The sequence below is a fragment of the Nerophis lumbriciformis genome, linkage group LG26 (assembly GCF_033978685.3).
Source record: "Nerophis lumbriciformis linkage group LG26, RoL_Nlum_v2.1, whole genome shotgun sequence".
NCBI classification, from domain to species: domain Eukaryota; kingdom Metazoa; phylum Chordata; class Actinopteri; order Syngnathiformes; family Syngnathidae; genus Nerophis; species Nerophis lumbriciformis.
Window position 1 is genome coordinate 1,029,520 of NC_084573.2, and position 25,226 is coordinate 1,054,745.

The window sequence follows — 25,226 nt, forward strand, 5'->3', positions numbered from 1 at the left end:
ACATGCAAAAAATGTTTAGCCGTACGCCTCAGTCATAATTTTGTACTTGACACACATTAGCATTAGCATGCTAACTTATTTAGGCTACTTTTCCTGCCGTACACATCAGTCATAACCTGGTAGTTAAATCTTGCAAGCTGTTAGCATGCTAACAATCTAGTTCTGCAGCTGTACACCTTTTATGAGTCATTTTTACTTGATACATGCAACATGCTAACTTTTAAAACAAATTTTGCAGCCGTGCACCTCAGTTATATAACTTGGCATTTAAAACGTGTTAGCTATTAACATGCAAACATTTTTAGCCATAGTCATAACTTGATAGTTAAACCCTGCAAGCTGTTAGCATGCTAACTTTTTATCTAATTTTGCAGCTGTACACCTTATGAGTCATTTTTTTACTTGATACACTTTAACATTAGCATGCCAACTTTTTAAGCTAATTTTGCAGCCACACCCTAGAGTCTTAAAACGTGTTACTTGACACATGTTAAGTGTTAGCATGCTAAATTTCTATCTAATTTTGCAGCCGTACACCTTCTGAGTCATTTTTTTTACTTGATACACTTTAACATTAGCATGCCAACTTTTTAAGCTAATTTTGCAGCCACACCCTAGAGTCTTAAAACGTGTTACTTGACACATGTTAAGTGTTAGCATGCTAAATTTCTATCTAATTTTGCAGCCGTACACCTTCTGAGTAATTTTTTTACTTGATACACGTTAACATTAGCATGCCAACTTTTTAAGCTAATTTTGCAGCCACACCCTAGAGTCTTAAAACGTGTTACTTGACACATGTTAAGTGTTAGCATGCTAAATTTCTATCTAATTTTGCAGCCGTACACCTTATGAGTCATTTTTTTTACTTGATACACTTTAACATTAGCATGCCAACTTTTTAAGCTAATTTTGCAGCCACACCCTAGAGTCTTAAAACTTGTTACTTGACACATGTTAAGTGTTAGCATGCTAACTTTTTATCTAATTTTGCAGCCGTACACCTTCTGAGTAATTTTTTTTTCTTGATACACGTTAACATTAGCATGCCAACTTTTTAAGCTAATTTTGCAGCCACACCCTAGAGTCTTACAACTTGTGTCGACCTGTTAAATAAACTGGGCAAAGCTAACATGCTAACAGTTCAATGTTGCATGTGAACGCTGAAAAGGTGAACTAAAATGCTAACAGTTAGCACGCGTCAAGTACCAAAAGATATGACTGTGGTGTATTTCTGCAAAATGAGCTGGACAAAGCTAGCATGCTATAGTGCTAATAGCAAAAGTTGCGTGTTAATGCCGAAACGCTGAACTGAAACGCTAACAACTACCAAGTGTCTACTATCGAAAGATGTGATTGAGGTGTGTACATGCTAAATGAGCTAGCATGTTAACGTGCTAACAGGTAAATGCTAATGATTAGCATGCTGTCACAAGATGTGATTGAGGTTTGTACATGCTAAATGAGCTAGCATGTTAACATGCTAACAGGTAAATGCTAATGATTAGCATGCTATCACAAGGTGCGACTGAGGTGTGTGTACATGCTAAATGAGCTAGCATGTTAACATGCTAACAGGTAAAAGGTGTGTACATGTTAAATGAACTGGACAAAGCTAGCGTGCTAAAATGCTAACAGTGCAACAAAACAGGAGAAGAAAGATGGTTAGCATACTTTATACTGCTTTACTTTTTCTTTGTTTTGGGTGAGGGTTCAGAAGTCCAGCAGGTGCGTGTGAGGCCCGTTGGTGTCCAGCTTCAGGACCTGTCTGTTGCCGTACGTGCCGTGTTTCAGCGTCACACCCGCCGCCGCCACTTCCTGTTGGCAGAGAGCCACGAAGGCGGCGTAGAGCCTCAGTCCGTCTTCTTTAGCGATGTTGTTGTGGTACTGCATGACCCGCCCCTTGGCCTTGCCACCCAGCGTGGCCTGCGGCACCACCAGCACACTGCTGCCGGCCAGCTCCAGCACCGACACCATCCTGCCGGACTCGGACTCGGACTCGCACAGCCGCAGGTTCAACAGCGTGGAGACTGGACCACACACACAGAAAGGGAGGAGTTGACACCTTCACCACAACAGCATGACACCTTCACCACAACAACATGACACCTTCACCACAACAACATGACACCTTCACCACAACAACATGACGCCTTCACCACAACAACATGACACCTTCACCACAACAGCATGACATCTTCTCCACAACAGCATGACGCCTTCACCACAACATGACACCTTTACCACAACAACATGACACCTTCACCACAACAACATGACACCTTCACCACAACAACATGACACATTCTCCACAACAGCATGACATCTTCTCCACAACAACATGACACTTCACCACATGTCGCCTTCACCACAACAACATGACGCCTTTACCACAACATGACGCCTTTACCACAACAGCATGACACCTTCACCACAACAACATGACACCTTCACCACAACAGCATGACACCTTCACCACAACAACATGACACCTTCACCACAACAACATGACGCCTTCACCACAACAGCATGACACATTCACCGCAACAACATGACACCTTCACCACAACAGCATGACGCCTTCACCACAACAACATGATGCCTTCACCACAACAACATGACACCTTCACCACAACAACATGACACCTTCACCACAACAACATGACGCCTTTACCACAACAACATGACGCCTTCATCACAACAGCATGACACCTCCACCACAACAGCATGACACCTTCACCACAACAACATGACACCTTCACCACAACAACATGACGCCTTCACCACAACAGCATGACACATTCACCGCAACAACATGACACCTTCACCACAACAGCATGACGCCTTCACCACAACAACATGACGCCTTCACCACAACAACATGATGCCTTCACCACAACAACATGACACCTTCACCACAACAACATGACGCCTTCACCACAACATGACGCCTTCACCACAACAGCATGACGCCTTCACCACAACAGCATGACACCTTCACCACAACAGCATGACACCTTCACCACAACAACATGACGCCTTCACCACAACAACATGACGCCTTCACCACAACAGCATGACGCCTTCACCACAACAACATGACGCCTTCACCACAACAACATGGCGCCTTCACCACAACAACATGACACCTTCACCACAACAGCATGACACCTTCACAACAACAGCATGACACCTTCACCACAACAACATGACACCTTCACCACAACAGCATGACACCTTCACCACAACAACATGACGCCTTCACCACAACAACATGACACCTTCACCACAACAACATGACACCTTCACCACATGACGCCTTCACCACAGCATGACGCCTTCACCACAACAGCATGACGCCTTCACCACAACAACATGACACCTTCACCACAACAGCATGACGCCTTCACCACAACAGCATGACACCTTCACAACAGCATGACACCTTCACCACAACAACATGACACCTTCACCACAACAGAATGACACCTTCACCACAACAGCATGACACCTTCACCACAACAGCATGACAACTTCACCACAACAGCATGACACCTTCACCACAACAGCATGACACCTTCACCACAACAGCATGACACCTTCACAACAACAACGCAAGACGCCGTAATGTCGCTCACCCATCTTGGGCAGGATGTCGTCTGTTGCGCCTTTGAAGAAACACACGTAGATCACCATTCCTCTTCCCACCTGCCAGCGGGAACATTTGCATTAAGGACTTATTACCACACCCCTACGGACTTATTACCACACTCCTACGGACTTATTACCACTCTCCTACGGACTTATTACCACACCCCTGCAGACTTATTACCACACCCCTACAAACTTATTACCACAACCCTACGGACTTATTACCACACCCCTACGGACTTATTACCACACCCCTGCAGACTTATTACCACATCCCTACAGACTTATTACCACATCCCTACAGACTTATTACCACACCCCTACTGACTTATTACCACAACCCTATGGACTTCTTACCACACCCTTGCGTACTTATTACCACACTCCTACGGAGTTATTACCACACTCCTGCGGACGTATTACCACAACCCTATGGACTTCTTACCACACTCCTGCGGACGTATTACCACACCCCTGCGTACTTATTACCACACTCCTACGGACTTATTACCACACTCCTGCGGACTTATTACCACACCTCTACCCTACGGACTTATTACCACAACCCTACGGACTTATTGCCGCACCCCTACAGACTTATTACCACACCCCTTTGGACTTATTACCATACCCCTGCGGACTTATTACCACACTCCTACGGACTTATTACCACACCTTTACACACACTCCTACGGACTTATTACCACACCCCTGCGGACTTATTACTACACCCATACGTACTTATTACCACACCCCTACAAACTTATTACCACACCCCTACAAACTTATTACCACACCCCTACAAACTTATTACCACACTCCTACGGACTTATTACCACACCCCTACAAACTTATTACCACACCCCTACAGACTTATTACCACAACCCTACAAACTTATTAGCACACCCCTACGGACTTATTACCACACCCCTGCGGACTTATTATAAATGTGTCTAGTAATATTTCGACTAAGTAAATTTCTCTAGTAATATTTAGACTAAGTACATGTCGCTTTTAATATTTAGACTAAGTAAATATTTAGTCTAAGTAAATGTGTGTAGTAATATTTCGACTAAGTAAATGTGTGTAGTAATATTTCGACTAAATAAATATTTGGACAAAGTAAATGTGTAGTAATATTTGGACTAAGTAAATATATAGACTAAGTAAATGTGTGTAGTAATATTTGGACTAAGTATATATTTAGACTAAGTAAATGTGTGTAGTAATATTTGGACTAAGTATATATTTAGACTAAGTAAATGTGTGTAGTAATATTTGGACTAAGTATATATTTAGACTAAGTAAATGTGTGTAGTAATATTTAGACTAAGTAAATGTGTAGTAAGTTTGTCACCTCAACCCATTCGGCGTCGCAGTGCTCCTGGGCGGCTTTGACCTGCAGACGGGCTTGCAGGCACTGCTGGAGGACCGCGCGGGCCACAGGACCACAGCTTTTGTCGCTCATGTCTCTCACAGCCGAGCCTTAGTGGTTTAGAAGAGGAAGATAAAACAAACTCTTGTCAAATTATTCAGCAAAATCAACTTATTGAGCAAAAAAGGGGAACGGTTGACTGGAAGGCGTCGAAGGATTCACACTTCCTCTGACGTCATCAGCAGTTATTGAAAGCATCACAAATGCGTGAGTCATGCGCATTTTGGACTTTCGCTCGCTCAAATTGTATTTTTTTTAAATCAACTTCAAGAAATGAACACCACCCAAGAAGTAAGTTAGTCATTTACAACAACAACAAAAAAAGACGTTTATCGATTTTGGTTCCTCTTGTAGACTGCGTCTTTCTGCGCAATGTTGACGCGCAATGTGTGAACAGCAAGATGGCGCACTTGACGTACGGCAGACTGAGGCGTTTACTGCAAATATACGCCAACAAATCATCGTCTTCATGCGGAGGACCGGCATTTATACCCAATTCTGCTTTGGGAGTACACTTTATACGCCACCATGTAAGTCATTTGTACATTTCTCCACATACACTTCGGCTTTTGTCAAGTTAGCTGAGCGTCGTCAAGTTAGCGGTGATACCGGAAGTCCCGTTATGTTTTCATTTCTAAAGATAAGCTTATAATAATGTAACCGAGGGTTGATATATGTCACTTATACTGTATAAAAGTACAAAATAACAAACACCTTTTTTTTTTTTTTTTTTTTTTTATTTTAAATTCCGCTCCACCACAACGTGTCGCCACTTCTGCTCTTAGCGCCTTCAAAATAAGAGCTCAAGGCCTATACTGTATAATGGGTAAGGTACACTATATCTGTAAAATGAGTTGAAATGCTAACAGTTAGCGTGCATCAAATAAAGTATTTGACTCTGCCATTCGACTTAAGTCATGTCAATTGGCATTTCTTTCTTGTAAAAATTTTGAAAATTTCCGACATAATTCAACTTTTTTGTCACTATTTATTCTAAAAAATGAAATTTTTTCATATCTGTGACTTGAGTCTTAAATTGTTTTTCTCAAATATAAACCTTGTGACAACTTTTTCTCACATTGTTAAATAAAAAAAAATACTTTTTTTCCACAATTCCTTTGACTTCAATTTTTCTTGAATTTTTTCACGAATATTTGCTCAAAAATGTCATCTTTTTTTATCCAAAATCTGACTAACTTGTATTTAAAAATAATAATTGTTTTTCATAATATATTACATTTTAATCTTGAAAAATTTAATGATTTTGTATTGTAAATATGTTTTCAGAATGTTGTCATTTAAAAAAACTATCCAACACTTCTTGAACAATAACGTTTTTTCTCAATGTATTACTTTTTTTTCTAAAAAAGGTTGTTTGACTTTAATCTTGTAAAATGACAACATTTTGTCTTGTAAAATTAATTATTTCTTAGAATATTCCTAAAAATTGTGTCAACTTTTTCTCTAAAACAAATTAATGACCTTTTTTTCTCCACAATATATTTGACTTTAATCATTTCAAATGGCATTTTTTTCTTGTAAAATTTTGAAGCAAATTCTCCAAATATTCTGAAACAATTATTGTAAAAAAAAAAAAAAAAATCTCAGAATGATGCTAAAAAAAAGTATTTTTCTCACACTTGCATTTTCTTTTCCGATATATTTGACTTGAATAATTTTTAATATTCCAACATAACTCTACTTTTTTTTCAATATATTACTCACTTTTTTTCTGAAAGTTTTTTTCACAAAAAATTAGTAATGTTTTTTCTGGAAAAAAGTTTTTTTCACAATAAATTAGTAATGTTTTTTCTGAAAAAAAAAGTTTTTTTCACAATAAATTAGTTATAAATGTTTTTTCTGAAAAAAAAGTTTTTTTCACAATAAATTTGTAATAAATTTTTTTCTGAAAAAAAGTTTTTCCCACAATAAATTAGTAATATTTTTTTCTGAAAAAAAGTATTTTTCACAATAAATTAGTAATTATTTATTTTTCTTAAAGTATTTTTCACAATAAATTAGTAATATATTTTTTCTGAAAAAAATAATTTTTCACAATCAATTAATTATTTTTTATTTCTGGAAAAAAATATTTTTCACAATAAATTAGTAATTTTTTTTCTGAAAAAAAAAGGATTTTTCACAATAAATTAGTAATATTTTTTTTTTCTGAAAAAAAGTATTTTTCACAATAAATTAGTAATACATTTTTTTTCTGAAAAAAAAGTATTTTTCACAATTAATTAGTAATTATTTATTTTTCTTAAAGTATTTTTCACAATAAATTAGTAATATTTTTTTTTTGAAAAAAATATTTTTTCATAATAAATTATTTTTTTTTCTGGAAAAAAATATTTTTCACGATAAATTAGTAATTTTTTTTCTGAAAAAAAAAGTATTTTTCACAATAAATTAGTAATTTTTTTTTCTGGAAAAAAAGTATTTTTCACAATAAATTAGTAATACATTTTTTTCTGAAAAAAAGTATTTTTCACAATTAATTAGTAATTATTTATTTTTCTTAAAGTATTTTTCACAATAAATTAGTAATATATTTTTTCTGAAAAAAATATTTTTTCACAATAAATTATTTTTTTTTTCTGGAAAAAAATATTTTTCACGATAAATTAGTAATTTTTTTCTGAAAAAAAAAGTATTTTTCACAATAAATTAGTAATTTTTTTTTCTGGAAAAAAAGTATTTTTCACAATAAATTAGTAATACATTTTTTTTCAGAAAAAAAGTATTTTTCACAATTAATTAGTAATTATTTATTTTTCTTAAAGTATTTTTCACAATAAATTAGTAATATATTTTTTCTGAAAAAAATATTTTTTCACAATAAATTATTTTGTTTTTCTGGAAAAAAATATTTTTCACGATAAATTAGTAATTTCTTTTCTGAAAAAAAAGTATTTTTCACAAAAATTTGTAATTTTTTTTTCTGGAAAAAAAGTATTTTTCACAATAAATTAGTAATACATTTTTTTTCTGAAAAAAAGTATTTTTCACAATAAATTAGTAATATATTTTTTCTGAAAAAAATAATTTTTCACAATAAATTTTTTTTTTTTTTTCTGGACAAAAATATTTTTCACAAATTAGTAATTTTTTTTCTGAAAAAAAAGTATTTTTCACAAAAATTAGTAATAATTTTTTTTTCTGAAAAAAAGTATTTTTCACAATAAATTAGTAATATATTTTTTCTGAAAAAAATAATTTTTCACAATCAATTAATTATTTTTTATTTCTGGAAAAAAATATTTTTCACAATAAATTAGTAATTTTTTTTCTGAAAAAAAAAGTATTTTTCACAATAAATTAGTAATAATTTTTTTTTCTGAAAAAAAAGTATTTTTCACAATAAATTAGTAATACATTTTTTTTCTGAAAAAAAAATATTTTTCACAATTAATTAGTAATTATTTATTTTTCTTAAAGTATTTTTCACAATAAATTAGTAATATATTTTTTCTGAAAAAAATATTTTTTCATAATAAATTATTTTTTTTTTCTGGAAAAAAATATTTTTCACGATAAATTAGTAATTTTTTTTCTGAAAAAAAAAGTATTTTTCACAATAAATTAGTAATTTTTTTTTCTGGAAAAAAAGTATTTTTCACAATAAATTAGTAATACATTTTTTTCTGAAAAAAAGTATTTTTCACAATTAATTAGTAATTATTTATTTTTCTTAAAGTATTTTTCACAATAAATTAGTAATATATTTTTTCTGAAAAAAATATTTTTTCACAATAAATTATTTTTTTTTTCTGGAAAAAAATATTTTTCACGATAAATTAGTAATTTTTTTCTGAAAAAAAAAGTATTTTTCACAATAAATTAGTAATTTTTTTTTCTGGAAAAAAAGTGTTTTTCACAATAAATTAGTAATACATTTTTTTCTGAAAAAAAGTATTTTTCACAATTAATTAGTAATTATTTATTTTTCTTAAAGTATTTTTCACAATAAATTAGTAATATATTTTTTCTGAAAAAAATATTTTTTCACAATAAATTTTTTTTTTTTTCTGGAAAAAAATATTTTTCACGATAAATTAGTAATTTCTTTTCTGAAAAAAAAGTATTTTTCACAAAAATTTGTAATTTTTTTTTCTGGAAAAAAAGTATTTTTCACAATAAATTAGTAATACATTTTTTTTCTGAAAAAAAGTATTTTTCACAATAAATTAGTAATTATTTATTTTTCTTAAAGTATTTTTCACAATAAATTAGTAATATATTTTTTCTGAAAAAAATAATTTTTCACAATACATTTTTTTTTTTTTTCTGGACAAAAATATTTTTCACAAATTAGTAATTTTTTTTCTGAAAAAAAAGTATTTTTCACAAAAATTAGTAATAATTTTTTTTTCTGAAAAAAAGTATTTTTCACAATAAATTAGTAATACATTTTTTTCTGAAAAAAAGTATTTTTCACAATAAATTAGTAATTATTTATTTTTCTTAAAGTATTTTTCACAATAAATTAGTAATATATTTTTTCTGAAAAAAATTATTTTTCACAATAAATTAATATATTTTTTTTCTGGAAAAAAATATTTTTCACAATAAATTAGTAAAAAAAAATTCTGAAAAAAAGTATTTTTCACAAAAATTTGTAATAATTTTTTTTTCTGAAAAAAAGTATTTTTCACAATAAATTAGTAATAAAAAAATTTTCTGAAAAAAAGTATTTTTCACAAATTAGTACTAATTTTTTTTCTGAAAAAAAGTATTTTTCACAAAAAAATTTAATAAATTTTTTCTGCAAAAAAAGTATTTTTCACAATAAAAGAGACTTGAGTGTTGTAAAAGTGCAGATGAAAGAAAATCTATTCCATCAAACATAAACAATCAGCGCTTTGAGAAAATGAGCCCAACTATGGAAGCGGTGGCCCGTCTCTCATGCTTTTGTCCACTGAGGCTGAGGAACTGAAAGTGAAAGTGAACGTGACCTGCTTTTGCCCTTCAGAGGTCCGTGGACCTCCAGGAGCGGCAGAAGCAGCAGATGGCCCGTGGTCTCCCCAAGCAGAAGCCCATCAGCGGGGTCAAGCAGGTCCTGGTGGTGGCTTCGGGCAAGGGGGGCGTGGGCAAGTCCACCACGGCAGGTAGGTCGCCGCCCCCTAGTTGTCGGCCGCCGTCAAGTCCTAACCTGCTCAATTCTTCCTGCGCAGTCAACCTGGCGCTGGCCCTGATGGCCAATGATCCGGTAAGACCCCCTTGGTACCAGCTACCAGCTACCAGGTACCAGGTACCGCCTTCTCCTTTTTCACTGCGCCTTCCTGCCAGGCCAAGACCGTGGGTCTGCTGGACGCTGACGTGTACGGACCCTCCATACCCAAACTCATGCACCTGAAGGGCAACCCGGAGCTCACCAGCAGTGAGTACACTCAAACTACTACATGGGTACTATTTGGGTACTACATGGGTACTACATGTGTACTATATGGGTACGACATGGGTACTCCATGATGTGTACGGACCCTCCATACCCAAACTCATGCACCTGAAGGGGAACCCAGAGCTCACCTGCAGTGAGTACACTCAAACTACTACATGTGTACTATATGGGTACTAATTAATTTGTGCACTTAGTAAGTGCACTTCATTATTCCACTCAACAAGTGCACATGCTTCGTACTTAATTACACCTCAATTGTGCATGAGTGAAGTGGACAAATGTTGCACACTTAACTTGAGCACTTCATTCTTGGCCAAAGGTGCACTTAAATTGTGCACTTTCTGTGCTTATTTTGTGCACTTAACTTGTACATACTTTAAGTGCACAAGTTAACTGTACAAAAAAGTGCCCTCACTCAATGCAAAATTTAGGTGCACTTAAGTACACACGTTAAGTGCACTTAAAGTATGTACTTAGTTACATTTTAATTGTTTAAGTGCACATAAATTGTGCACGTAGTAAGGGCACTTTTTGCAGACTTAACTTGTTCACTTAAAGTATGTACTAAATTGAATTACACATTCAAACAAGTGCACTTATTTTGCACACTTAGCACGTACATCTTTGGTGCACGTCCTAAATGCACTTAACTTGTGAATGTAACGGTTGCACTTAAGTACACCAATTAAGTATTGAATGTACAATTAAAATGTAACTAAGTACATAATTTAAGTGCTCTTAATTGGTGTACTTAAGTGCACCTAAATTGTGCACATAGTGAGAGCACTTTTTTTGTACACTTAACTTGTACATACTTTAAGTGCACTTACGACGTGCACCAAAGTACACACGTTAGATGTACATGCTAGATGCGCAAAATAAGTGCACTTGTTGAATGTGCAATTCAATTAGGATACATACTTTAAGTGCACAAGTTAAGTGTGCAAAAATGTGTCCTTAGTACGTGCACAATTTAGGTGCACTGAAGTACACCAATTAAGTGCACTTATTGAATGTACAATTAAAATGTAACTAAGTACATACTTTAAGTGCACCAAAATTGTGCACATAGTGAGGGCACTTTTTTGTACACTTAACTTTTGCACTTAAAGTATGTACTTAATTGAATTGCACATTCAACAAGTGCACTTATTTTGCGCATTTAGCATGTACGTACTTTGGTGCACGTTGTAAGTGCACTGTACAAAAATTTGCCCTAGTATGTGCACAATTTAGATGCACTTAAGTGCACTAATTAAGTGCACTTAATGTACTTAGTTACATTTTATTGTACATTCAATAAGTGTACTTAAGTGCATCTAAATTGTGCACGTACTAGGGCACATTTTTGTACACTTAACTTGTGCACTTAAAGTATGTACTTAATTGAATTGCACATTCACTTTTCTGTACACTTGTGCACTTAAAGTTTGTACAAGTTAAGTGTACAAAAAAAGTGCTCTCACTACTTAAGTACACCAATTAAGTGCACTTAAAGTATGCACTTAGTTACATTTTAATTGTAACTAAACTTAATTGGTGTACTTAAGTGCACCTAAATTGTGCACGTAGTAAAGGCACTTTTTTGTACACTTAACTTGTGCACTTAAAGTATGTACAAGTTAAGTGCACCTAAACTGTGCACCAAAGTACGTACATGCTAAATGCGCAAAATAAGTGCACTTGTTGAATGTGCAATTCAATTTAGTACAATACTTTAAGTGCACAAGTTAAGTCTGCAAAAAAGTGCCTTTACTACGTGCACAATTTAGGTGCACTTAAGTACACCAATTAAATATTTAATGTACAATTAAAATATAACTAAGTACATACTTTAAGTGCACTTAATTGGTGTACTTAAGTAGTGAGAGCACTTTTTTGTACACTTAACTTGTATATACTTTTAGTGCACAAGTTAAGTGTACAAAAAGTGCCCTCAATACATGCACAATTTAAGTGCACTTAAGTAAACCACTTAAGTGCACTTAAAGTATGTACTCAGTTACATTTTAATTGTACATTCATAAATTGTGCACGTACTAAGAGCACATTTTTGCACACTTAACTTGTGTACTTAGAGTACATACTTTAAGTGCACAAGTTAAGTGTGCAAAAATGTGCCCTTATTACGTGCACAATTTAGGTGCACTTAAGTACACTAAGTGCATTTAAAGTATGTACTTAGTTACATTTTAACTTGTGCACCTAAATTGTGCACTTAAAGTATGTACTTAAGTCAACAAGTGCTTTAAGTGCACAGGTTAAGTGTGCAAAAATGTGCCCTTAGTATGTCCACAATTTAGGTGCACTTAAGTACACAGATTAAGTGCACTTATTGAATGTACCATTAAAATGTAACTAAGTACATACTTTAAGTGCACTTATTTAGTGTACTTAAGTGTACCTAAATTGTGCACGTAATAAGGGCACTTTTTTGCACACTTAACTTGTGCACTTAAAGTATGTACTTAATTGAATTGCACATTCACTTTTTTGTACACTTGTGCACTTAAAGTATGTACAAGTTAAGTGTACACAAAAGTGCTCTCACTACTTAAGTGCACTTAAAGTATGTACTTAGTTACATTTTAATTGTGGCACTTTTTTGCACACTTAACTTGTGCACTTAAAGTATGTACTAAATTGAATTGCGCATTCAACAAGTGCACTTACTTTGCGCACTTAGCATGTACATCTAAAGCGTGTACTTTGGTGCACGTCGTTGGTGCACTTAACTGAACTGAACGTAACGGTTGTCCTGAAGTGCATGCACTTAATGTTTGTACTGAAGTGCACTTAACGCGTGCTTGTGCAGGCAACCGGATGCGGCCGCTGACCAACTATGGCGTCCCCTGGTGAGTGTTGTGTGAGCGCCACCACGTGGTTGGTTGCTGGAGTCTAACGTGTGGTCCTCAGCATGTCCATGGGCTTCCTGGTGGAGGACGGGGCCCCCATCGTGTGGCGGGGCCTCATGGTGATGTCGGCCATGGATCGGCTTCTCAGACAGGTGGAGTGGGGCTCGCTGGACTACCTGCTCATCGACATGCCGCCCGGGACGGGTGACGTCCAGCTGTCCATCTCCCAGAACGTGCCGGTAGCAGGTGAGCCGGGGACTTTAGGGGCGGGGCCTCGTGACTCAGCAGGTGTCCCCGTGTGCAGGTGCGGTCATCGTGTCCACGCCGCAGGACATCGCCCTGCTGGACGCTCGCCGAGGAGCCGAGATGTTCAAGAAGGTCCACGTGCCGGTAGAAGAACATTCTTTTGCTTCTAAGGTTCTGCGCCTGGGTCTTTCTTGTGGTTCTAAGGTTCTGCGCCTGGGTCTTTCGTGTGGTTCTAAGGTTCTGGGCCTGGTGCAGAACATGAGCGTCTTCACGTGTCCCAAGTGTGACCATCAGACTCACATCTTTGGAGCCGACGGCGCTCGCCAGCTCGCCGACACGCTGGGAGTCCAACTCTTAGGTGATGATGATGTTTATATAGCACTTTTCTCTAGTGTCTACTTCACACTTGTGCAGTCAAAGTGTGCACTCAGCTGCACTTTAATTGCACACCGAGTAAGCGCACTTAACCACGGCACTTAACATGTGCACTTTTTTAGGTAAGTGCACTTGACATGTGCACTCATTTTGTGCACGGAACAAGTACACTTACTGTGTGTAGCTACGTGCATTTTCATAGACACACGCTTTCTTTGCACCCGTGTGCACTTAGCTGCACTTTAATTGTACACCAAGTAAGTGCACTTAACATGTACACTGTGTTTTTAAGTGCACTTTTTTTTAAGGTAAGTGCAGTTGACATGTTCACTCATTTTGTGCACGGAACAAGTACACTCACTGTGTGTAGCTAGACAGGCGCTTTCTTTGCACCCATGTGCACTTAGCTGCACTTTAATTGAGTAAGCGCACTTAATCTCTGCACTTATCATGTACACTGTGTTTTTAAGTGCACTCTTTTTTAGGTAAATGCAGTTGACATGTGCACGGAACAAGGACACTTACTGTGTGTAGTGAAGTGCACTTTCATAGACACATGCTTTCTCTGCACCCGTGTGCACTTAGCTGCACTTTAATTGTACACAGAGTAATCACACTTAACCTCTGCACTTAACATGTACACTGTGTTTTTAAGTGCACTTTTTTTTAAAGGTAAGTGCAGTTGACATATGCACTCATTTTGTGCACGGAACAAGTACACTTACTGTGTGTAGCGAAGTGCACTTTCATAGACACGCGCTTTCTTTGCACCCGTGTGCACTTTAATTGTACACAAAGTAAGCGCACTTATCATGTACACTGTGTTTTTAAATACTTTTTTAAAGATGTTTATATAGCACTTTTCTCTAGTGATCACTTGTCTACTTCACCCTTGTGCAGTCAAAGTGTGCACTCAGCTGCACTTTAATTGCACACAGAGTAAGCGCACTTAACCACGGCACTTAACATGAACACTGTGTTTTTAAGTACACTTTTTTAAGGTAAGTGCACTTAACATATGCACTCATTTTGTGCACGGAACAAGTACACTTACTGTGTGTAGCTATATAGACACGCGCTTTCTTTGGACCCATGTGCACTTAGCTGCACTTTAATTGTACACCAAGTAAGCGCACTTAACATGTACACTGTTTTTAAATGCACGTTTTTTTAGGTAAGTGCAGTTGACGTGTGCACGGAACAAGTACACTTACTGTGTGTAGCGAAGTGCACTTTCATAAACACGCGCTTTCTTTGCACTCGTGTGCACTTTAATTGTACACAAAGTAAGCGCACTTAACATGTACACTTTTTTAAGGTAAGTGCACTTAACATATGCACTCATTTTGTGCACGGAACAAGTACACTTAGTGTGTGTAGCTATATAGACACGCGCTTTCTTTGCACCCATGTGCACTTAGCTGCACTTTAATTGCACACCAAGTAAGCGCACTTAACATGTACACTGTTTTTAAATGCACGTTTTTTTTATGTAAGTGCAGTTGACATGTGCACGGAACAAGTACACTTACTGTGTGTAGCGAAGTGCACTTTCATAGACACGCGCTTTCTTTGCACTCGTGTGCACTTTAATTGTACACCAAGTAAGCGCACTTAACATGTACACTGTGTTTTTAAGTACACTTTTTAAGGTAAGTGCACTTAACATATGCACTCATTTTGTGCACGGAACAAGTACACTTAGTGTGTGTAGCTATATAGACACGCGCTTTCTTTGCACCCATGTGCACTTAGCTGCACTTTAATTGTACACCAAGTAAGCGCACTTAACATGTACACTGTTTTTAAGTGCACGTTTTTTTAGGTAAGTGCAGTTGACATGTGCACGGAACAAGTACACTTACTGTGTGTAGCTAAGTGCACTTTCATAGACACACGCTTTCTTTGCACTCGTGTGCGCTGAGCTGCACTTTAATTGTACACCGAGTAAGCACACTTAACATGTACACTGTTTTTAAATGCACGTTTTTTTAGGTAAACGCAGTTGACATGTGCACGGAACAAGTACACTTACTGTGTGTAGCTAAGTGCACTTTCATAGACACACGCTTTCTTTGCACTCGTGTGCACTTTAATTGTACACAAAGTAAGCACATTAACATGTACACTGTGTTTTTAAATACACTTTTTAAGGTAAGTGCAGTTGACATGTGCACGGAACAAGTACACTTACTGTGTGTAGCTAGACACACGCTTTCTTTGCACTTGTGTGCGCTGAGCTGCACTTTAATTGTACACCGAGTAAGCGCACTTAACCTCTGCACTTAAAACATGTACACTGTGTATTTTTAAGTGCACTTATGTTTTAAGTGCACTTTTTTTAGGCAAGTACAGTTGACATGTGCAAGGAACAAGCACACTTACTGTGTGTAGCTAGACACACGCTTTCTTTGCACCCATGTGCACTTAGCTACTCTTTAATTGTACACCAAGTCAGCGCACTTGACATGTACACTGACTGTTTTTAAGTGCCCTTAATTTTGAGGTTGGTGCACTTAGTATGTGCACTTGACATGCACACTGACTGTTTTTAAGTGCCCTTAATTTTGAGGTTAGTGCACTTAGTATGTGCACTTGACATGTACACTGACTGTTTTAAGTGCCCTTAATTTTGAGGTTAGTGCACTTAGTATGTGCACTTGACATGTACACTGACTGTTTTTAAGTGCCCTTAATTTTGAGGTTAGTGCACTTAGTATGTGCACTTGACATGTACACTGACTGTTTTTAAGTGCCCTTAATTTTGAGGTTAGTGCACTTAGTATGTGCACTTGACATGTACACTGACTGTTTTTAAGTGCCCTTAATTTTGAGGTTAGTGCACTTAGTATGTGCACTTGACATGTACACTGACTGTTTTTAAGTGCCCTTAATTTTGAGGTTAGTGCACTTAGTATGTGCACTTGACATGTACACTGACTGTTTTTAAGTGCCCTTAATTTTGAGGTTAGTGCACTTAGTATGTGCACTTGACATGTACACTGACTGTTTTTAAGTGCCCTTAATTTTGAGGTTAGTGCACTTAGTATGTGCACTTGACATGTACACTGACTGTTTTTAAGTGCCCTTAATTGTGAGGTTAGTGCACTTAGTATGTGCACTTGACATGTACACTGACTGTTTTTAAGTGCCCTTAATTTTGAGGTTAGTGCACTTAGTATGTGCACTTGACATGTACACTGACTGTTTTTAAGTGCCCTTAATTTTGAGGTTAGTGCATTTAGTATGTGCACTTGACATGTACACTGACTGTTTTTAAGTGCCCTTAATTTTGAGGTTAGTGCACTTAGTATGTGCACTTGACATGTACACTGACTGTTTTTAAGTGCCCTTAATTTTGAGGTTAGTGCACTTAGTATGTGCACTTGACATGTACACTGACTGTTTTTTTAGTGTCCTTAATTTTGAGGTTAGTGCACTTAGTATGTGCACCTACTTCTGTGCACGGAGCAAGTACACTTACTGTGTGTAGCTGAGTGCACTTGAATTCCAAATGTTTCCTGACACAAACTAATGTTGGTATTTCCGAGGTCTCAGGCGACATTCCACTCCATGTGAACATCCGGGAGACGTCAGACCGAGGACAGCCGGTGGTGGTGTCGTCCCCCAGCAGCCCCGAGGTCCTGGCCGACTCCGCCAGGTGGGGGCCGGCGTGCGTGCTAACTCGTGCGTGTGTTCCGCAGGCGGCGGCGTACCGGAAGGTGGCGGCTGCTGTGGTCCGAAGACTGGAGGAGTTGCACACCTGACAGGACCAGACCGTGTTGGGAGAGGGTGCAGTTCTTTAGGCGACCAGTAGAGGGAGCCAGTGGCTTTAAACGGATCAGTGTTGTCCCCATACCAATATTTTGGTACTTTTCTAAGTATTCTATTTCTGATGTCTTTTATTTCATGAAATTGAAAAATGTGATTTTCCAGCTATTTTGTCCAATGTGGAGTCATGAAATAAATTCATTAAATTATTAATTAAATAATTCATTTGATCACTTCAAACAATTATACACTTATTTAATAATACCACCTTAACATTTGACAACCAAACAATTATACACCTATTTAATAATACCACCTTAACATGTGACAACCAAACAATTATACACCTATTTAATAATACCACCTTAACATTTGACAACCAAACAATTATACACCTAATTAATAATACCACCTTAACATGTGACAATTATACACCTATTTAATAATACCACCTTAACATGTGACAACCAAACAATTATACACCTATTTAATAATACCACCTTAACATTTGACAACCAACCAATTATACACCTATTTAATAATACCACCTTAACATTTGACAAGCAAACAATTATACACCTATTTAATAATACCACCTTAACATGTGACAACCAAACAATTATACACCTATTTAATAATACCACCTTACAACCAAACAATTATACACCTATTTAATAATACCACCTTAACATGTGACAACCAAACAATTATACACCTATTTAATAATACCACCTTAACATTTGACAAGCAAACAATTATACACCTATTTAATAATACCACCTTAACATTTGACAACCAAACAATTATACACCTAATTAATAATACCACCTTAACATGTGACAATTATACACCTATTTAATAATACCACCTTAACATGTGACAACCAAACAATTATACACCTATTTAATAATACCACCTTAACATTTGACAACCAACCAATTATACACCTATTTAATAATACCACCTTCACATTTGACAAGCAAACAATTATACACCTATTTAATAATACCACCTTAACATGTGACAACCAAACAATTATACACCTATTTAATAATACCACCTTACAACCAAACAATTATACACCTATTTAATAATACCACCTTAACATGTGACAACCAAACAATTATACACCTATTTAATAATACCACCTTAACATGTGACAACCAAACAATTATACACCTATTTAATAATACCACCTTACAACCAAACAATTATACACCTATTTAATAATACCACCTTAACATTTGACAACCAAACAATTATACACCTATTTAATAATACCACCTTAACATTTGACAAGCAAACAATTATACACCTATTTAATAATACCACCTTAACATGTGACAACCAAACAATTATACACCTATTTAATAATACCACCTTACAACCAAACAATTATACACCTATTTAATAATACCACCTTAACATGTGACAACCAAACAATTATACACCTATTTAATAATACCACCTTAACATGTGACAACCAAACAATTATACACCTATTTAATAATACCACCTTACAACCAAACAATTATACACCTATTTAATAATACCACCTTAACATTTGACAACCAAACAATTATACACCTATTTAATAATACCACCTTTACAATTGACAACCAAACAATTATACACCTATTTAATAATACCACCTTAACATGTGACAAGCAAACAATTAAACACCTATTTAATAATACCACCTTAACATTTGACAACCAAACAATTATACACCTTTTTAATAATACCACCTTAACATTTGACAACCAAACAATTATACACCTATTTAATAATACCACCTTAACATGTGACAACCAAACAATTATACACCTATTTAATAATACCACCTTACAACCAAACAATTATACACCTATTTAATAATACCACCTTAACAATTGACAACCAAACAATTATACACCTACTTAATAATACCACCTTAACATTTGACAACCAAACAATTACACACCTATTTAATAATACCACCTTAACATTTGACAAGCAAACAATTATACACCTATTTAATAATACCACCTTAACATTTCACAACCAAACAATTATACACCTATTTAATAATACCACCTTAACATTTGACAACCAAACAAATATACACTTATTTAATAATACCACCTTAACATTTAACAACCAAACAAATATACACTTATTTAATAATACCACCTTAACATTTAACAACCAAACAATTATACACCTATTTAATAATACCACCTTAACAATTGACAACCAAACAATTATACAAGCCAATAAATGCATAGCAATTAAATACAATGATGAATATGTAAGTGTTATGCAGTCATATTTGTTATTAATGCAACAATTGTTTATTTTAATTGTATTTTTGAAAAGTTTTCTATTTCATATAACATGACAATGAAAATCATAGTCGAGCAGAAACAAGAAGAAAAAAGACCAGAAACAAAACGTGTTTTTTTGTTGTCTTCTTCTCCGTGTTCACATAACCGGAAGTTGCCTGTTTAAAGGCAACAAACTCGGTGGAATGTCTACATGTTGTAAAAATGTTTTCTTTTTCTTTTTTCCTGTATCTATTCTGTATTGCACTTTTCATATCTATTCATACATTTCTTTAGTGAAAGTGCACTGTTAAGTATTTTTGATTTGATTATTCCCATCACACATTGTGTTGTATGACATGCTCTTAATTTGTAGGGTTTCGTGCGCTAGGAAGTGACGTACAGGCGGCGGCAAGTACATTTGTATTTATTTATTGAACAGCAAACATATATTTATAATTCACTCAACAGTCAAGGCACTTTCAACATCAAGGAAATAAAATAAAACAAATACAGATAGATTATTAAATATTAATAAATAATAATAGAAAATATAAAAAAGACAAAAAGTGCTACCTAAATCACTTTAAATGTTTTTAACCAAGATATCAATTTAAGGGCTTTTGTGCTCTTAATCATTCTCCAAGATTTGATTGATAATTGTAAACCATGAAACCAATTAGCCACCAAAAAAAACATTGATCAATTGTGTTGTATAAAAATTGATCAGTCATTATGACGCAGCTTTATTTGGATTACATTGTTTAAAACACATTGACAAAAACAAAGCATTTTCCGTGTCGAAAAGCAACAGTTCGATGTAAATAGTGTATTATTCATTAAAAATGTCAATAATCGGAACAATTGAAGCAAAAAGGTTTTAGTCTAAACCGGAACCGGAAGTCACAGTGGACTGGCCTGTGTCGTACCGGAGCCTGTATTTAATTCTACAAACATGAATCCTTGCTCTTTAGCTTTATTTGATGCACAATACAATAATAATAATTATAATAACAATAATAAAAATAACAACACACTGTTTTGTGTTTTTGTTACTGTTTTTCTAAGGTAGTCCACGGGCTGGTCTTTAAAAAAAAACAAGTTCCGGTTCCGTTGTTGAATTCTTTTTCTTTTTTTTTTTTAATTGTTTTTTAAACCCATTTCGTGTCAGTTTTCCCGATTGATTATTTAAAAATGTGTTGAATTAAAAGAACATTTTACGGGGAAAAAAATACCCAAAACAGATATATTTGTTTTTTATAAGTTGAAACCGGAAGTCCCGTTTTAAAGACCATACAGGAAACAATTGTGTGTATTTATTCATCCATTTTTTTTACAGCTTGTCCCTTACTTATTTATATGTGGTTGTATGTATGTATATATATATATATATATATATATATATATATATATATATATATATATATATATATATATATATATATATATATATATATATATATATATATATATAATATGTGGTTTATATATATTTATATGTGGTTATAGTGTATATATATATTTATATGTGGTTATAGTGTATATATATTTATACGTGGTTTATATATATTTTTATGTGGTTATAGTTTATATATATTTATATGCGGTTTATATATATAATATATATATATATATATATATATATATATATATATATATATATATATATATATATATATATATACATATATATATATATATATGTGGTTTATATATATTGATATATGGTTATAGTGTATATATATTTATATGTGGTTATAGTGTATATATAATTATATGTGGTTTATATATATTTACATGTGGTTATAGTGTATATATATTTATATGTGGTTTATACATATATATGTGGCTATAGTGTATATATATTTATATTTGGTTTATATATATATTATATGTGGCTAGTGTATATATATTTATATGTAGTTATAGTGTATATATATTTATATTTGGTTTATATATATATTATATGTGGCTAGTGTATATATATTTATATGTAGTTATAGTGTATATATATTTATATGTGGTTTATATATATATATATATATATATATATATATATATATGTATGTGGTTTATATATATTTATATGTGGTTATAGTGTATATATATATTTATATGTGGTTATAGTGTATATATATTTATATGTGGTTTATATATATATATGTGGTTATAGTGTATATATATTTATATGTGGTTTATATATATATATATATATATATATATGTATGTGGTTTATATATATTTATATGTGGTTATAGTGTATATATATTTATATGTGGTTTATATATATGTGGTTATAGTGTATATATATTTATATGTGGTTTATATATATATATATATATATATATATATATATATATATATATATATATATATATATATATATATATATATGTGGCTATAGTGTATATATATTTATATTTGGTTTATATATATATTTATATGTGGCTATAGTGTATATATATTTATATGTAGTTATAGTGTATATATTTATATGTGGTTTATATATATTTATATGTGGTTATAGTGTATATATATTTATATTCATATTATGTATCAACTTTGACAATAAATTCCTGATTATTGATGAATATTGATACCAATATTCCTTATCGATACCAATATTCCTCTTCATTGTATATAATGATTTGTTAATAAAGATTTTAAACATTTATAGGTCTCGCTTTCTTTAAAGTTTTGAAAAATAATTCATATATAAATTATCTTTTTCAACACCTAAATATCAACAGATCAGCTTTGGATCTTCCTGTTGCCCTAAACCTGTCTTTTATGTCAAAAACATCATATTTAAACGTAGTATATAATATTTAAATGTAGTATATTCCCTCAACAAATGTTCAAAATGGAATATTTGATGTGAAGTAGTCAAAGCCTTAAAAGATCAATAATTCATAACAACGTTGCCTTTGGTTGATTATTATTCAAAAAACAGAGTGAAGGTGAAAAGTGCGTCCTGACGGTGACATGACATGGTCTTCCAATAAAAAGTGTCGGTGAGATGATCTTCCAATAAAAGCATAAACAGCAGCAACCTTTGATCTCGGTGGAGACAAGGAGCACATTTGTGTCATCGTCGTGGCAACACAACTTATGAAAATGACTCATTTGACTCCGCAATCGGCTTTGTACTTTTGCATATCTCCGACAGGAAGTCAGGGGTGCGGCGGCTCTCGGAAAGAGCCGGAAGGTTCTTCCATCCGCAATCTTCATGTGGGACAAAAACACACCTCTTTTCCTGGCATTCTGGATAGTGAAAAACTGCTAGCGCCAGGCGGCTAACAATGCGGGTGTTGTGGATTTTGTCTATTCTGCGCGGAGAGTAGACAGAAATGGTACTAAGTAAAATGACTGTGCTTTTAAGAGTAACATGAGTCAAAAGTGCTCATCCAAATAAATACTTAGTAAGTATTCAGTGAAAATACTACTTAAGTACTGAGTAATAATGTCTGTGGGAGCTAATTTTACAGTACAGCTGTAGTTGCAACCAAACAAGATTTGCAATCAAAAATCATACGTTTGAACAAATATTTTCAGAGTAAAAATATTTGCAAAAAAAGAATAGATAGTGGAATTGAAACAAAACATTTTTTTGCAAACAAAAACAATTTATTTTTACATTATTATATTTGATTTATTTTTTACATGATTATATTTGATTTACTTTTACATTATATTTGATTTATTTTTACATGATTATATTTGATTTATTTTTACATGATTACATTTAATTTATTTTTACATGCTTATATTTAATTTATTTTTACATGATTATATTTGATTTATTTTTAAATTATTATATTGTATTTATTTTTACATAATTATATTTTGTTTACTTTTACATTATTATATTTTATTTATTTTTACATGATTATATTTGATTTATTTTTACATGTTTATATTTGATTTATTTTTACATGATTATATTTGATTTATTTTACATGATTATATTTGATTTATTTTTACATGATTATATTTTATTTATTTATACATTATTATATTTTATTTATTTTTACATGATTATATTTGATTTATTTTTACATTATTATATTTTATTTATTTTTACATGATTATATTTTATTTATTTTTATAGTATTATATTTTATTTATTTTTACATTATTGGATTCATTTTTAAACAAATAAACAAAAAAAAATTGCAAAAATTAATTATAATTTAGAAATTTATCTTATTTATTTTTACATTATTATATTTTGTTTATTTTTACATTATTATATTTGATTTATTTTTACATGATTATATTTGATTTATTTTTACATTATTATATTTGATTTATTTCACATGATTATATTTGATTTATTTTTACATGATTATATTTTATTTATTTATACATTATTATATTTAATTTATTTTTACATGATTATATTTGATTTATTTTTACATGATTATATTTGATTTATTTTTACATGATTATATTTTATTTATTTTTATAGTATTATATTTTATTTATTTTGACATTATTGGATTCATTTTTAAACAAACAAAACAAAAAAAATTTCCAAAAATTAATTATAATTTAGAAAATTAAAAAAGATCTGCAAACACACTTGATAGATTTTAGATAACAAATATTTTCTAACAAAAAAGATTCGCTAACAAAATAATGAATTTGAAATGTAAAAAAATATTCTAACAAAAACTATTTGCAAAAAAGGATTTGCAAACAAAACAATTAAGTTATAATTAAAAAGATTTGTAAACCAAAATGACAAATTTGAAAAAAAAAAAAAAGACTTGCCAACAAAAAACGATATAAACAAAAGAAAAAGATGCATTAAAAAATAAAGATCTGCAAGTATTTAATTTTAAATAAGAAAAACATTTGCAAACCAAAATGGGTTTGAAATTTTAAAAAAAATCAGATTTGCGAAGAAAAAAAAACAATTAAGGTGAAATAAAAAACAAAAAAACAAAAATATTTGAAGATTTGAAAAAAATGCAACCAAAATGTATTTGCAAACAAAATACAACATTTGGAAAACATCATATTTTTAAACAAAAATAATGGATTTCAATAAAATGTAACCAAAAAAAAACACCAAATAAAATAAATACAATTAAAAAAAAAAAGAAAAAAAGATTTGGAAGCAAATAAATAAATTAAAGTGAAATGAAAAATAGCGGTGTGCGGCTTCAGCGGTCGCGGA

General features: G+C 32.9%; 2 protein-coding genes across 3 annotated transcripts; one reads left to right on the plus strand and one right to left on the minus strand.

Moving 5' to 3' along the window:
- Positions 1-1,660: 1,660 nt before the first annotated feature.
- Positions 1,661-5,259, minus strand: dtd2 (D-aminoacyl-tRNA deacylase 2). Of its 2 annotated transcripts, none has more exons than XM_061987694.1 (3): positions 5,016-5,259; positions 3,639-3,708; positions 1,661-2,030 (listed from the first exon to the last, which is right to left on the minus strand). In XM_061987694.1, the coding sequence occupies exons 1-3, from the start codon at positions 5,118-5,120 to the stop codon at positions 1,714-1,716; spliced, it is 492 nt and encodes a 163-aa protein (XP_061843678.1). In that variant the 5' UTR covers positions 5,121-5,259; the 3' UTR covers positions 1,661-1,713. The 2 variants fall into 2 exon arrangements, with proteins under 2 accessions (XP_061843678.1, XP_061843677.1); XM_061987693.1 differs by having other exon boundaries at positions 5,010-5,259.
- A 77-nt stretch (positions 5,260-5,336) lies between these two features.
- On the plus strand, positions 5,337-18,025 carry nubpl (nucleotide binding protein-like). Its single transcript, XM_061987692.2, has 11 exons — positions 5,337-5,378; positions 5,442-5,617; positions 10,063-10,198; positions 10,265-10,299; positions 10,380-10,470; positions 13,307-13,346; positions 13,408-13,592; positions 13,651-13,736; positions 13,830-13,950; positions 17,526-17,608; positions 17,672-18,025. Exons 2-11 carry the CDS (start codon positions 5,489-5,491, stop codon positions 17,732-17,734), a joined length of 969 nt encoding a protein of 322 aa, XP_061843676.1. The 5' UTR covers positions 5,337-5,378; positions 5,442-5,488; the 3' UTR covers positions 17,735-18,025.
- Positions 18,026-25,226: the final 7,201 nt, after the last annotated feature.